Source organism: Mercurialis annua, linkage group LG8 (assembly GCF_937616625.2).
Source record: "Mercurialis annua linkage group LG8, ddMerAnnu1.2, whole genome shotgun sequence".
NCBI classification, from domain to species: domain Eukaryota; kingdom Viridiplantae; phylum Streptophyta; class Magnoliopsida; order Malpighiales; family Euphorbiaceae; genus Mercurialis; species Mercurialis annua.
In genome coordinates, this window is record NC_065577.1 from 42,829,601 (window position 1) to 42,844,438 (window position 14,838).

Sequence of the window (14,838 nt, forward strand, 5' to 3'; positions counted from 1 at the left end):
TCTCGGAGTACTGCGCGGATCATGGTGAGAGATTCCTGAAGCGCGTTTAGATCGTCGTTGAGATTGAGAAAAAGAGAGAGCTGATCGGAGATTAATGAGACTACTCTGCCTAGGGTTTCGTAGATTGCGAAACTGAGGATGTTTTCATTCATGTTTTCAGTATATGATGGATGATTAATTTCTTGGAAGATGAATTTGGTTAAATAGGGTTTATGAAAGAATGGGACGAATTAATAATGTTAGGTGGCGATATTAAAACTTTGTCAAAATTGAAGTCTTACTTAAGTATGTTTAGCGTTTAAGAATTTATTTATAAATCCTTTCCAGATCCAATTAGGTGTTTTTTAAAAACTTTCATTACCTGCATTGGTATTATAATATGTGAAAAATTAAATAAATAATGGGACGTGCTTAATCATTGACTTAGATTTTTACAGAACGGATAAGGGTCATATAATGCCCCTAATGTTTGGGCAAAAGATCACCATGCCCTCATGGTTCGAAAAGCTGCAAACAGGTCAATAGTATTTTTAAATGGGCTTATTAGGCCTTCGCGTTGAACACTGTTAAGGGCATATATGACCCTTTTACATAAAGCATTAGTGGCCAAATGGAGCCATTTAAAAACATTAACGGCTTTAAATATGAGCCGCCTATAAATAACCTGAGCATATTGTAGATAGGGGTGAGCATGGTTCGGTTCGGTTCGGTTTGGTTTAGTAAATTTTAAAACCAAACCATATTTTAAGGGAAAATATAAAAACCAAACTACGCCAAATATTTACGTAAAATTTCGGTTCGGTTAACCAAACTTTAGCATCGGTTTTGGTTCGGTTTGGTTCGGTTTGGTTAATATAGATTTAGATAAATATTATATGTAATTCTACGTAAAAATTAAAATTATACGTAATAATTTTTTACTTATATGTGTGTATTAGTTTATATATTTTATTTTCATCTATGTGTCTATACACACATATTATATTTATACATAAATATTTCAATAAATAAATTTTATATTTATTTATACATATAAAAATATTAATAAAAATAATATTATTGTAAACTTCGGTTTTTCGGTCGGTTCGGTTAACCACTAGTTGAAACCAAACCAAAACCAAAAACCATACTTTTTTATAATTTGAAACCAAACCAATCCATTTTAACCATTTTAACCAAACCAAAATTAATTTCGGATTGGTTTGGATCGGATTAATGGTTTGGTTCGGTTTTTGCTCACCCCTAATTGTAGATTCATGTTTGAAAAACAACTAAATGTCCAAAACCGGACCAATAACGACGAGCTGAGCAAATATCCAAATCTCTCTCTCTCTCTCTCTCTCTCTCTCTCTCTCTCTCTCTCTCTTATACATACTAGTTTCGCATTACGTGCTACGCACGTGGCTCGTAATGTGACTCGTCAATTAATGATAAATTTATTTTAATTATACTGTGTATTTTTATTTATAACCAATATTAAATTAGTTAGAGTTTTTGTTAAAAATAAATATAACATTTCAATTTTTAATTTTTAAATTAATTGATTGACGTTGATAATATTTATTGATAATTTATTATGATTAATGTCAATGTATTTTATGTGTAATTAATAATTTATTATTAAATTAGTTAAAGTTTTTGTTGAATTAGAAATATCTCTAATAGTTAGACTAAAACATATCCATTTGACTTGAATTAAAACTATTACTTATATCAATTGATTATACTAATAAAAAGTAGCAGTACATATTATATTAATTCATTATAATTAATTTAATTTAATTTATTTTAATTTTAAAATTATAATAATGTCAATTTAGTTAGATTTTTGGTAGATTAGAAAATATTTATGAGTTGGATTAAATTTATTATATTAATTAAATTTAATATCAATATATCATATATTCTTTTTGTGGGATTAGAAAATATCTAATTATATTAATTACATTAATTAGAATTATGTTATTATATATTATTAATAATTAATATCAAATTAATTAGTTAGAGATTAGTTCAAAAATTTTGTTAAATTAAAAATATTTTATAAATTGGATTAGAATATTTGTGTTATTGATTAATTATGTTATGCAAAAGTCAAAACCAAATTCATGTTCATCTTTTGCCATATGTAAGGCTACCCGTTGTTGTTTTATAAATATGGAAATATCTAATGTAATTTTACAACTAAATTAATCTATTATTTATCTCGTTTGTAATTATGTATAGGAAAAATAGTGTAACATCTGTTACATCTCCATATTATCCATATTAGAATGGTTAGCAATATTTTAGTTTGATCCTATAACAGGTTAGCTCTCCATGTTATCTATATTGGAAGGGTTAGCAATCTTTTAGTTTGACCAAATAACAAAATTCAAATTACTACTTATTTATTTGATACATTAAACCACTGTTATTTTAATATAATAATTAATAATTAAATAGTAAATAACAATAAACCTTTTAATAATTACGTATTAATATGATTTAGTTAAGAGATGATCAGTCTAGCATGATTACGTATTATAAACATAAACAGATTATAAAAAAAAATTGTAAGCAAACTACTATTTTGCAAGAAGATGGATGTGTTAGAAGCAGAAGTAGAAGCGCTGCTATGGAGACTGCAAAGGACTGTTTTTTCAATCTTGTGAAAGTGAAATATTCAAATTGCTCCCAACTCATTACTGCTCTAACTTAACGTGTTAGCTCACCAAATTAAAGTGGAAAATCAACGTGTTACCCCACCTAATTACAGTTGATGCAAAGAATGAAGAGGGTCAAATTTGAATAGAAGAGTTACTCGCTAATTGGTCTCATGCTTGGAACATAGATTTGCAAAATAGTGCTGCTTGAAGGAATAATGTCTTGAGTGTTTGATTTTTGTCTCTAGGCTTGACTTCGGTACTAATCCAAACTCAACATTTAATCTTCACTTCCTTGTCTTCAATCAGTTTTTTTTCTTAAACTGTTTCACTCATACCAAAACTTTTCTAACTATTTCACCAAATTCATCCAAAATCATATCTCTGAACCTATTCCTGTTGAAATTTTCAGTCTGAATTCTCTAGTTCATCTTGATTTAAGCTATAATAACCTTACAGGTACTATACCAATGCAACTGGGTAATCTCAAGAATCTAGTGGGTCTTGATTTAAGCTATAATTCTCTTACAGGAGCTATTCCAGACACAATTGAGGAACTGCGCATGCTTCAAAAACTTGACTTCAGTTCAAACTCACTCACGGGTCTGATTCCTAACAGTATAGAGAATCTGAGTTCATTAGCTTTTATGGGTCTGAGTAACAACAAATTCAGAGGCTATTTTCCAGTGGGATTATAAAAGCTTCAAAGCTCACAATATTTCATAATGGATGACAATCCAATGAATGTTCCTCTGCTTGTACGTTTAGTAAGTTGGTGAAACTTCAAGAATTAAGGCTTGCAAATTCAGGGTATTCGGGTAATTTACCACCAAGTTTTTCACTATTAATGAACCTTACAACTCTGTCTCTTCAAAACGATAAGTTATTTGGTGAAATCCCTGAAAGTTTTGGCAGTCTTTCTCATATTTACCATATGAACCTCAGTAATAACTTGTTGGGTGGAGTTGTGCCTTTTGATGCAAGATTCTTAAAGAGAATAGGGAGAAATTTGGATTTAATTAGTCATTCAGGGCTTTGTTTGAATCCAACTCAAGAAAAAAAAATCGGCTTCAAAAAATATTTTAGGAAGATAGATTTGTATTAGAACTCTAATTATAATATATTTTTAATAATTAATTAACTAATGACCATAATGCCTTTATTTAATAATAAATTAGAAAGGACTATTCAGTAAATTTGCCTGTCCCCCCCCCCCCATCCGTGCTTTTATATATAGTATAGATATATATATATATATGAGAAAGAGAGAGAGAGTGTGTAATCTAGGATAGCTGTTACATTATATGTTAAATCGGTCTTAACTTGACTGCGCTGAAACTCGAAGTTAAAACTTCATGAATCTAGTCCTTACTGGCGAACCATATTATATAAAGGACTTAAATGTCATTTACCCCCTCAAGTTGTAAGCAATGAATCAACACATAAATTAACTTTGTGGGTAAATTAATCACGAATTTGATATTTATGAGCAATTAACTCCATTTAGGCAAAATAGTTTACAAGTTGAAGGGGCAAATTATTAATTTAGGGAACAATTAACTTAGAAGTTGAGGAGGCAAATTGCTAAAATATGCTTAATTCTCTACTAGCAAAACAATTATGGAGAATCATGCACAATCCACAATCACTAATTTATCAAGTATACCAAAGTAAGTACTTCCCTACAACCACAATATTGGAAGGGAAATTATCTGGAAGACCCTCGTGGGGTTGGAGAAGCTTACTTTGGGGTAGAGAGCTTCTTATCCAAGGTCTTCGATGGCAAATTAATGATGGAAGTACACTGAATTATTTTAAGGAGCCATGGATCCCAGGAAATTATCCTTTCCTTCCAAAAGCCAGAACGACACAGCAACAAACTACAGGAGTAATATCTGACCTCATCAATCAAACTACAAGGAATTGGAAAACAAGTATGATTCTGGAGATCTTTGCTCAGGATGATGCAAGAACCATTCTTGCCCTACCACTATCTTACTGGCCACATCCAGATAAACTAATTTGGCACCACACCAGAGATGGGAATTACACGGTGAAGTCAGGGTATCATATTGCACATAATAAAGGACTCAGGGAATATCAATCAACCATCCCTCATCTCTCCAAACCAGATTGGAAACTTTTATGGGGTCTACAAATCCCAAACAAAATAAAAGTATTCATTTGGCGATGTCTTCATGAGGGACTCCCAACAGGCATGGCTCTACACCAACGGCTACTACTACCACCAAACTGCAAGTTTTGTGAAGAAACAGAAAGTCTTACACATCTCCTATTATCCTGCCCTTTTGCAAGACAGGTATGGTTCCAAGGTCCTCTGAATTTCCGATCCGACTGGGATACATTCCCAAGCTTTTCACTCCATTGGAAGCATACGACATCACAACTGCAAAACCTGGCTTCCGAAACACAAGCTTTACCATTATATTGCTTTACATTGTGGCACATTTGGAAGGCAAGAAATAGTCGCATTTTCAAAGACAACCTTCCAACAATCGAGGGGACAATCCGAAGTATCATACAGGACGCAGAAGAATTTGAGCAGTCCTTGATACCAATGCACAATGTTGCTCCTCCCAACAATCCATACCAATCAAATATCCAAGATATTCCAACAGGGTTCATAAAGCTAAACTATGATGCTGCGGTCCACAAACAACGGAAACAGGGATTTGCTGGAATTGTTACAATGGATGAACACAGGCGCATTCAAGGGAAATTTTCAACGACATTCTGCTTTATATGGGATCCGGGAATTTTGGAAATGATGGCCCTAAGGGAGGCCATGAACTGGGCACTTTCCAGAGGTTGGACAAAGGCCATTTTTGAAGGTGATGCCCTACAAATATCCACAATCATAAATTCACAAAAATGCTCAATAGCATCACTACAGGGTATTTGTGCAGACATCTGGCGTCTTCTAAATTCCTTCACATCGGCTGTAATCCAATCGGTTCCAAGAAACCAAAACCAGGAAGCTCACAATTGGGTTCAAGAAGTCAAACGTCGTATCCTTTAGTACTACAATTAGTTAAATTTAGTTATTACATTTTGGTTCATGTTGGTAACTTTAATTTGTAACTGCTTTTCATCTAATATACCTCAGTTAAAAAAAAAAAAAAAATTGCTCATTGCTTACAAGTTGAATGGGCAAATTGTCACTTAATTTTTTTTGAAAGAGAATGTCAAACTTTACATCTTATTAGGATCTAATAAGATTAGGTAACATCAGTGTCGGCTGATTGAATATTCAATAGGCGTCGAAAATTGCAAAAACAATTATATTTAGAATTATAAAATTTAAAATTCATATTAAAATAACATGCTAATTTCCAAAGTCTTACCTATTGTTATTATTTATGTGCATAAAATCTGAAGTACTTTTCATAAGGTAATCTTTTCAGCATTAATTTTTAGAAAAAGATTAGTTCAATACTTCTAAACTTTAATGTCTTATCTATTAGCAAATCCAAATCTGAAAATTTTAAATGTGAGATTAAAATCCAAAATTTGAAGAATTACCACCGTATGAGTTACAATACAAGTTCAAACTAACACATTAAAAAAATTAAAGCACTCTCTAGTGATCAGGACAACTACGATATAACATAGACCAAGAAGACTAATATTTATATCACAGCACATATTCATATTGCAGTCATCTGAGTTCTCTCAAACTAACCAGCCTCCGTTTACTTTAAGCCAGCTGCTGCATGATCAATAGTTCCGAGAACAGAATCTGATATCTATCGCCTGTCAAAGAATTTAAAATCATGTTCAAATATCAATCAAACAAGAGATAAACATACTTGATAACCAATGAGATAATGAGCTTCGACCATAATTACAAGTAGGGGTAAGCAAACAATTGGTTAAGCAGGTTGAACGGCCAGTTATAGTGAATTAACCGGAAAAGCCGATCTCTTTCGATTAAATTTGATAAAAGATTTTGGTTATCAGTTTGACCAATAAAAATTTAGTTCAGTTTACGACTAAGAATTCTAAAACTCCAGTTAACCAAGTGAACTGGATGTTCAATATTTTTTTATTTATTTACTCCTTTTCTTTTTATCGGTTTTACCGAATTAAGTGACTAATTTAGTCGTTTGGGTATTGCATTTTTTAAATTTTGATTTATTCGGTTAAATTTATAATTCGGTTTAAGAGAGAATAATTCAGATAATTCAAGTTTGGTGAAAACAGCCAGTTCTTAACCAAACCAACCGTTTCTCACCCCTAATAACCAGTGGATTCTTTTGGAATTTAAGAGTTCTCAACCAACCTCGATATTAAATCCGTAATCCTCCTACAAAGCTGTAGGCCTATTTATAGCAAATATCCCCATGAGTCCACTTAAACATCCATATGAAAATTCAATTTCAGTTTAGCCGAAACAAACTTCTTAAACCTTACCAAAATCAAGTTCTCTCTGTGTATTTTTGTCCAATCCATTCTCTGACCTTTGCAAGATTCATTAAGCCTACTGGCTATGATATTACTTAAGCTTCAAATTCAATTCTATAGCTACAAGGATCTCCTAGTAATTATGGTCAAATTTCCAACACTTCACAAGGCAAAATATATATTCAATGTAAATGATTTGTTAGTTTGCATCCTAAAAGAGTTTACAAATTGCTAAACTTTTGCATTATAAGGGTACATGCCTGTTGTGCAGCACAAACGCGATTAGTATACGGTTATGACACAACCAACTAGGTAGCTGCCTGTTTTGGTTAAAAGTGCAATGAATTTTCATTAGGAAAGTCAACTGACCTTCCAATTGTAGGTGTTGGTGCAATCAATCCTCTTTTCTCTATGCTTTTAAATCGATCCCGCAGAAGAGAACAACAACCCTGAATAAGATTTAATACAGTAGACAAGAACAACAATGAAATCTTTTTAAAACAAAATCAAATCATTTGAATGGATAACTTGAAAAAACAAAAATGTCTCCAGTGTGCACCTTCAGCTTGCGAAGAGAACCGGTAATTTCTTCAGATAATAGCACTTGAGAAGGAGCAGGCACAAATCTGAAATGCAAAAACGCAATCATTTTTAAGTGCTCAGGATCAATCATACAAGATTTACGCTACAGAAGACGATGAAACAAAATCTATAAAAGTTTACATTGTTATACTGGTAAGACCTTAAGAAGTCAACATCAATGGGTTCAGTTAACTGTATAACAATATCATTTGTTAGTTATTATAACTTACACAAGTGCTTGCCTCAAAAAAAAAAAAAAAACTTATAATATAAGTGCTATAACCAGTATCCAAAAAGGAATGAATCACATGGAAAAAACATTAGAGCCAAAAAATGTCGAAAAAACAAATGCACACATACTTGTGCTTTCCCAAGCGTGGGGGACGTGTTTTTAGTCTTTCTTGCTTAGCTACCATGCGACGGAGATGCCTTTTATCCTTCTCCGCATCTTCTTTAGCTATTTCCTTAAGGATAGCTGGCAAGCTGCAGTGAGCAGGAAATTATTTTTTAAGGATGTATTCAGCATAAACGATTCTCACTTAAAAAGCAGAGGCAATCTTACGAGTCAATTTCTTTTGAAAGTTCCTTTTTCTTCTCGGCTTCTGTTTTTTTCTTCTTCTGTGCTTTAAGCCTGGCTCTCTTATTCAACTCAACACGGGTCACTCTCTTTGTCTTAATAGATCTGCAAGTCATATGATAATATATGTTAAATTGAAAATACATTAAATTGCTAAGGAAACAGGAGTTGTCTTAGCTAAAAAGAAAGAGCAGCATCAAAATAAATTGAACAGCATGGAAATATTTCTATTTAAGCAACATTTTACATCAGACTCAAATATGCATACATAGTTTTAGACTTCCAACAAATGAAATTGTTCTCGTGCTGAAATAACAAGGCTTACCTATCCTCAATATCCCCGTCCTCTATTAAGTTATCCTCGTCATCATCACCATTATCAGCATCAAGAAAGTACATCTAACAAAACAACTGAAATTGTAAAGCACTTGCCAATTTTTTAAAAAATTACCGTAAAACACAATGACAGGATACTCACATCGTCTTCACAAACTTGCTGATCTGCAGGAACAGTTAACGGAACGGGCTGAGGTCCCAATTCACTTTTATACACTTTCTGCATTTCCTCCGCAACTGCTTGAGCCAATGAGTCCTGAGTTGAAGTAATAATAAAAGAACATAAGGACTTCGAATAAGGAAAATGAAAAGAAAAAGGGAACACCATTGAATCAGTAATTGAATGAAATGTTCGACAATAACCTGATGAGCTTCAAATGAAGGATTATACGAGCATCCTGGAGGCTCAACTTCTACCGCTGGAATAACTGAAGGATTCGATACCTGTAAGCGACCATGACGTAAAGAACTGGATTGAGATGTCTACATAGCAACTAAATAAAAAACAAAACACATCCTATAATATACCTATTCAATACAAAAGCAAAATATCAGAAAGCAACAATTTAAATTAGATAAATACCTTTCTAGTTTTATTGTCACATTCCCCTGATAAGTAATCAAAGGAAGATTAGTTAGTAACATAGTACATCTTTACAGAATAACTATACAACACAACGGTTGTGCCATGTCATTTGTGCAACAAACCATAAGATATTTGTCTTAATGATTAAAAAAAAAAGCAATAATTGAATATTCCATATCGCAAATGCTTGTTGGCTTGTTGTAAAAATGACGTGTCATGTCACAACCGTTGCATGGAATAAACTCTCATCTTTAGATAACAAAACAAATAAAACTAGACTAATAATTTAAAGCTGTGCATATCATCATAATATATACCTTCATTTCCCCACAAATCAACCATGCCAGAATCCTGAACACCAGCAATGTAACGTCAGTCCCTTACCTTAACACCAAAACTGAATGCAAACAAAACTCATCACTAACCTCAGCACCATCCTTCTGCTCACATTCAACCCGAGCCTTCTTAATTTTCTTCTTCCTACCCTTGTTTTCATGAGAAGAAGGCACCACTTGAACAAAAGGGTTCTTTTGAAGCACACTATCACAACGCAGCACCTTCTCTCTATGCTTCTCAATTTTCCTTCTCACAGAAAGATCTTAAAACACAGACCCAAGTAACTAAATCAGCTAAAGATCTTATCTTTAAATCAAACTATAGCAAAAAACGTTAATTAACAAACACCCACATATATATGTATGAAAAAAGAGTGTAAATTTGCCAATTGCTTAAACACTTAAAAAAATTAAAGAAATTTGATTAAAATGATAGCTAAAAACATCAATAAACAAACACCCACATGATAATACCAACTAAAGAGTGTAAATTTGCTTGAACAATTTACCTTTAGTTTTATCAACGAAGAAGAGGGAGTCGGTCGGAACATGAGTAAGTGAGCCGCCGGAGAGTGCATCTTTAGTTGATTTTTCATTGAAGTTGTCTATATCTTCTGTGCTTATGTTTGCTCTCCATGCTTTTTTGCCTTTTCTTGAGCTTTTTGGTTTCTTACCCATTTTTTTGGTTTCGTTTTTTGTTTGGGTGGTGGCTGCGAAGGTCTGGTAATAAGGTGAAGAGGGCAAAGAGAAAACCTTCTGTCCGACGATCAGTTTTTATATCTTAGCTAAACCTAAACGATGTCGTTTGGTATTTCTCATTTTAAGATCTCTAAACTATATAATTTTGGTTTATTTGGTCTCTTATCTTCTATTTTATCTTCTCCGGTCCTTGATTTTTTATTTTTTTGTTCAATTAGGTCCTTTCAAGGGACTGAAGAAGGATTGTTGAAAAAGGTAAAAATTTAAGAACTCAATTGTTGAAAAATTAAAAATTTAAGGATTCAATGAACTAAAAAAATATAAATTATAGAATTGGAAATGACATTATAAAAGATAAAGGACCAGATAGATAAAAATTGAATATTTTAGAGATGGGTTCATCCAAAGTTTATTTCAAAAAGTCGAGTTAAGACATTTTATAGTTTTAAGTTCTAGGGTTAATAAAGATTCACCGGTGATGATTAATAATTTATTATTTTTGTGTATCATTTTATATGTTAATCCTAATAATGATAATTGATTATTTATTTCATTCATCTCTAATTTCCCGTAGATTTTATTTATAATCATTTCTAAATGATCTATATTTTCTATTTTACTTAATTAATTTTTAATTTCGGTTGCATTTGGACTTAATTACATTACTATATTTTGTATATATTGTCTACCATTCATCTCAGATGTTTTTACATTTTTTTATAATTGTTTATTTTAGTTAATATATTTTCTGGTTATATTGTTTAATATTGAGTTTTTTATTTTATTCATATTTTAAGTTTTATTATTAAACTAAACCTTTTGTTTAATGTTAAGGACTTAAAGTTACCTTAAAGAAAGATGAGTTTTAAATGGCACAATTTTAAAATTGTCTGTGAAAGAAGAACTAAATTAAAATTTCTAAAGAGTAATAGACACAAATTAAGAAATATCCCCTAGAATTTTGTATACAAAAAAAAATTCCAAATTGACAAATTCATCAACAAGACTAAGATTTATGCAAATACAAATTCTGTGTACGAAGATGAAGAACGAAACTTAAAACTGTTGCCACAAAACAAAGGGATCCCCAAATCATAAAAGTTCTGCTAAAACAGTGCAAGCCAATGCACATTTCATCACCTTCAGGAATCGCATGCAAGCATCCGAAAACAAGAATGCTTACAGGAACATTGGTAAGAACTATGGTGTGTTTAACTGGAAAATTCTTCAGACCGAAAAGCTCGTACGTTGTTGTTGCAGTTATGACATTTAAAGCTCCGGAACATGTTCCTAAAATTCCTGTGCTGATGTATAAGCAACTGCTGTTGTTATTTATCAGCAGGAAAAATGCTATTGGCATCGGTAGCAGTACAAGTACTGTCATTGCTGGATTTGATATGATTAATTTTTTCCTGCAATAAATTAAAAAAGATCATGTTAGGGATATTTAATCCACATCTACCGGCAATTTTAATGTTTTTGTCAAAAATACCACGACCTTTAAATATTTCCAGTTTGGTTATCATCTTGTTGATCTTTATTTAATATATTCATGATTCGTTTTGAATTGATTGGTGCAATGTTATTCGTCTGTATGTATAAAATTTATCCTGCATGACTTATACAATCTCGCACCATCAATCTTAAATGAATGTCAACGATTTAAAAGATAGTGGATCAAACTGACAAGATTTAAAAAACATAGTATATTTGGAAAAAATATTAAAATTGCATAGATAAGTTCATTTGTGACTAAAACCTTTGCCTCTTTTTCATTTGAATCCATTGTTTTAGTGTCTTAATTTCCGTGATACATAATGTGATAGATTATTAATCCATAAGCTATATATGAGTTCTTATTCTCGAGTAGCACTTTAAAATTCAAAAGTTTAGTAAAAGTTTTTGTTCTAATCAAATCTTTAAACAGTCTCGATTATAATTAAAATCGCAGTATAGCTTCCAATTTTATGTAGCCGCTAGAATTGAATTAAAAACACGTGTTTATGATGTGGCGCTAATCCCACGAGTAAAAAAAGTCTTGATTATAACCAAAACCACATTATATGGTTTCACATTTAACCAAACCAATCCATGCCATTGAATAAAATGTTTTATTTTCTATTCAATTTCAAGAGACAGAAAAAATTAAAATCAAATAATGCGATTTTGGCTACGTACAATTGAGACTTTGAAGAAAATTGGTTAAATGGAAATTTTTGCTAGACGTTTCGATTTTAATAGGTCATTTAGTCAATTTTAAAATTGAGAGTAAAATAATTATTTGCAATGTGAAAGTTAGTATGATCGAACCTTGAAAACCAGTCGAACATCACAGAGAAGATCTTTCCAAAGAAGATGAATGAAGAAGAAATCTCCATCAGAAATGATTCTTTATCACTGCTTAAAGATTTGAAAATAATTTCCAAATTAATCATATAAAGCATTCCAAGTGTAACACCACATGCATTCACCAAATAAAACAACCAGAAATCTACATTATTCATTAACCTATTCAAACTCACTTCATTAATACTCTTATTTTCATTTTCATCACTATCACCCTTTTCGTCGTCGATCTCAATCTCGTAATGTTCAACTCGTGTCGATTGATCATTCCACTCATTATCCGACAACTCGGGCGGCTTCCTAGAGCTACATTTTTGTATTTTAATCACCATAGCCAATACTGCTATTACGAACGGTAACATGAGCACTAGTACTAAGCTCGTTGCACGTAAATGCAACGAAACGTGTGTCGAATATTTGAGAACGATACATTCGATAACTATGTATAATCCTGTCGCAAAAGCTACCATGATGGCGAATAGAGGCATATCTATACTCAAATATTGCTTCGACTTAACACTATAGCTTATGGTTGCGGCTATTAGTCCGACTATAGCCGGACCAAGAAAAATTAACTTGAGATAAACATTTGAATTTCGAGAAATATTTTTCCGTCCTTGAATACCTTCGGCTAAGATAGTGAATATTTTTCCGGAAAACCCCGAATAACTCGATGTAATTGCAATTAAAGGTCGGTGACAATTCTTGAAATTTCTGATAGCTAAAACATAGCAATAACTACTAATCCAACAAGTACTATTTCCTGCAAGAACATTTAGTAATAAAAATTGCCAATAAGATAAAGAGTTGATTTTATTTGATATGGAAAGATATTGAACTCCATAACCTACTGATCCGAAGATAAGACCGACGATTAAAATTATTGATGCAGGAACGTAATTTGCGACAGGACCCGCCAGGGGCCCGAAAATCTTTCCTGTTTCTAATGCAACAATTAAGAATTTGATCTGACTATGAGAGAATTGACAAGTTTTATACGGCGGTGATGAACATGTCGAGAAAATCGAAAAACGAGCACCATTTACGGATTGAAGTAAGGTAATGCAACCTAATACTAGCCAAGGTGATGGATTTTTAAGGGTTGATTGATGACTCATTTTTGTTACTGGTTTTGTATGTTAACTTGATGTGGAAAATATTGCTGATATGCTTTTGATTGCTTTATAATCAATTAGAACTTGTAAAATGGACGTTTCTCCAATGTAAAATTTGTTATGAGTTGCTATCAAAATATTAATTCAGATTTTTTGACAGGAAAAATTACAAAATGGAAAATACAATTTAAATTTCAGATTTATTTATGTTTAGGAATTGAATGAATAATATATCCCGAGACTGTAAAAAGTTGTTTAGTGATGGGCGAAAAACATAATGCAAATATTTTTTTCCAATTTTATATGATAGGAAATTAAAGGTAAAATTAATCCATACATATGATAAAAATGAAATATACTTTGAATACAGAATTTTGATAGTTTAGTCCTACAATTTTACAATGTTAGTCGATTAAATCCAGGTAGTAAAAAAAAGAAAATTTTCTAATTAATAAAAACAAAATGTAATTTAGTCTCTTAAGTTATGTTTATGGTAAATTCGTCCATAGTTGGAGAAATTTCTTAAATATTAAAAGTATTTCTATAATAACATGTAAATTATCAATAAAATTAGATTGTTAATCTCTTACAATATTTTGCCAAAAAAAAAAAATCTCTTACAATATTCATAATTTTCTTCCGTTCGACCTAATTTCCTTTTAAAATATGTTAAGATACCAAAATATATTTTATTTTTATTCATTATATCTATTCTTTTTCATTTACTATTTGGATATAATCGTCAGAACTCGTAAAATTAATAGAGCAAAGTGTTAACATTATTTTCTAGAAATATTACTGGCAATCTTTTTATAATTATAGATAGATATTGTTATACTTTTCCAAAATTAAATAGAGAAATTGATTCTACCTAGTTATTTCATCAGGTCACAAAAGATAATGGATTGTATTTGGTTATTTCTATGAAGCCATTTTAAGACAAAAATGAACTTTGATATTAAGATATCACATGAAGGCTACTTAATCAAAAATGTTGTTACCAAAAGCTTTTATGGCAATTCTATACTATGGGAGTAGTTTGTGCTAATGTTAAATGAAATGCATACACACTGGCTTATGAAATTATAGGATTTAACACTATAAAAAACATATATGAAAAATGTACGGTAATCCGTCGGTAATTATAATCAATAGCGACATAATAACCTATAAAATAAATTTTTTTTTTTAA

General features: G+C 31.4%; 3 protein-coding genes and 1 pseudogene across 3 annotated transcripts; 2 read left to right on the forward strand and 2 right to left on the reverse strand.

The window, feature by feature from the left end:
- The first annotated feature begins 2,617 nt into the window (after positions 1–2,617).
- LOC126662129 (receptor like protein 29-like) lies at positions 2,618–3,750 on the forward strand (annotated as a pseudogene).
- A 525-nt stretch (positions 3,751–4,275) lies between these two features.
- LOC126662130 (uncharacterized) lies at positions 4,276–5,685 on the forward strand. The gene has a single exon (XM_050356014.1). The coding sequence runs from the start codon at positions 4,276–4,278 to the stop codon at positions 5,683–5,685; it is 1,410 nt and encodes a 469-aa protein (XP_050211971.1).
- Positions 5,686–6,142: 457 nt separating this feature from the next.
- Positions 6,143–10,237, reverse strand: LOC126661098 (ribosome biogenesis protein NOP53). Its single transcript, XM_050354879.2, has 12 exons — positions 9,996–10,237; positions 9,577–9,749; positions 9,469–9,502; positions 9,149–9,174; positions 8,929–9,009; positions 8,708–8,821; positions 8,555–8,628; positions 8,215–8,334; positions 8,013–8,135; positions 7,630–7,696; positions 7,440–7,519; positions 6,143–6,419 (listed from the first exon to the last, which is right to left on the reverse strand). Exons 1-12 carry the CDS (start codon positions 10,162–10,164, stop codon positions 6,413–6,415), a joined length of 1,068 nt encoding a protein of 355 aa, XP_050210836.1. The 5' UTR covers positions 10,165–10,237; the 3' UTR covers positions 6,143–6,412.
- Positions 10,238–11,144: 907 nt separating this feature from the next.
- On the reverse strand, positions 11,145–13,675 carry LOC126661412 (protein NUCLEAR FUSION DEFECTIVE 4-like). The gene is made up of 2 exons (XM_050355265.1): positions 12,496–13,675; positions 11,145–11,597 (listed from the first exon to the last, which is right to left on the reverse strand). The coding sequence occupies exons 1-2, from the start codon at positions 13,647–13,649 to the stop codon at positions 11,192–11,194; spliced, it is 1,560 nt and encodes a 519-aa protein (XP_050211222.1). The 5' UTR covers positions 13,650–13,675; the 3' UTR covers positions 11,145–11,191.
- Between the last annotated feature and the right edge of the window lie 1,163 nt (positions 13,676–14,838).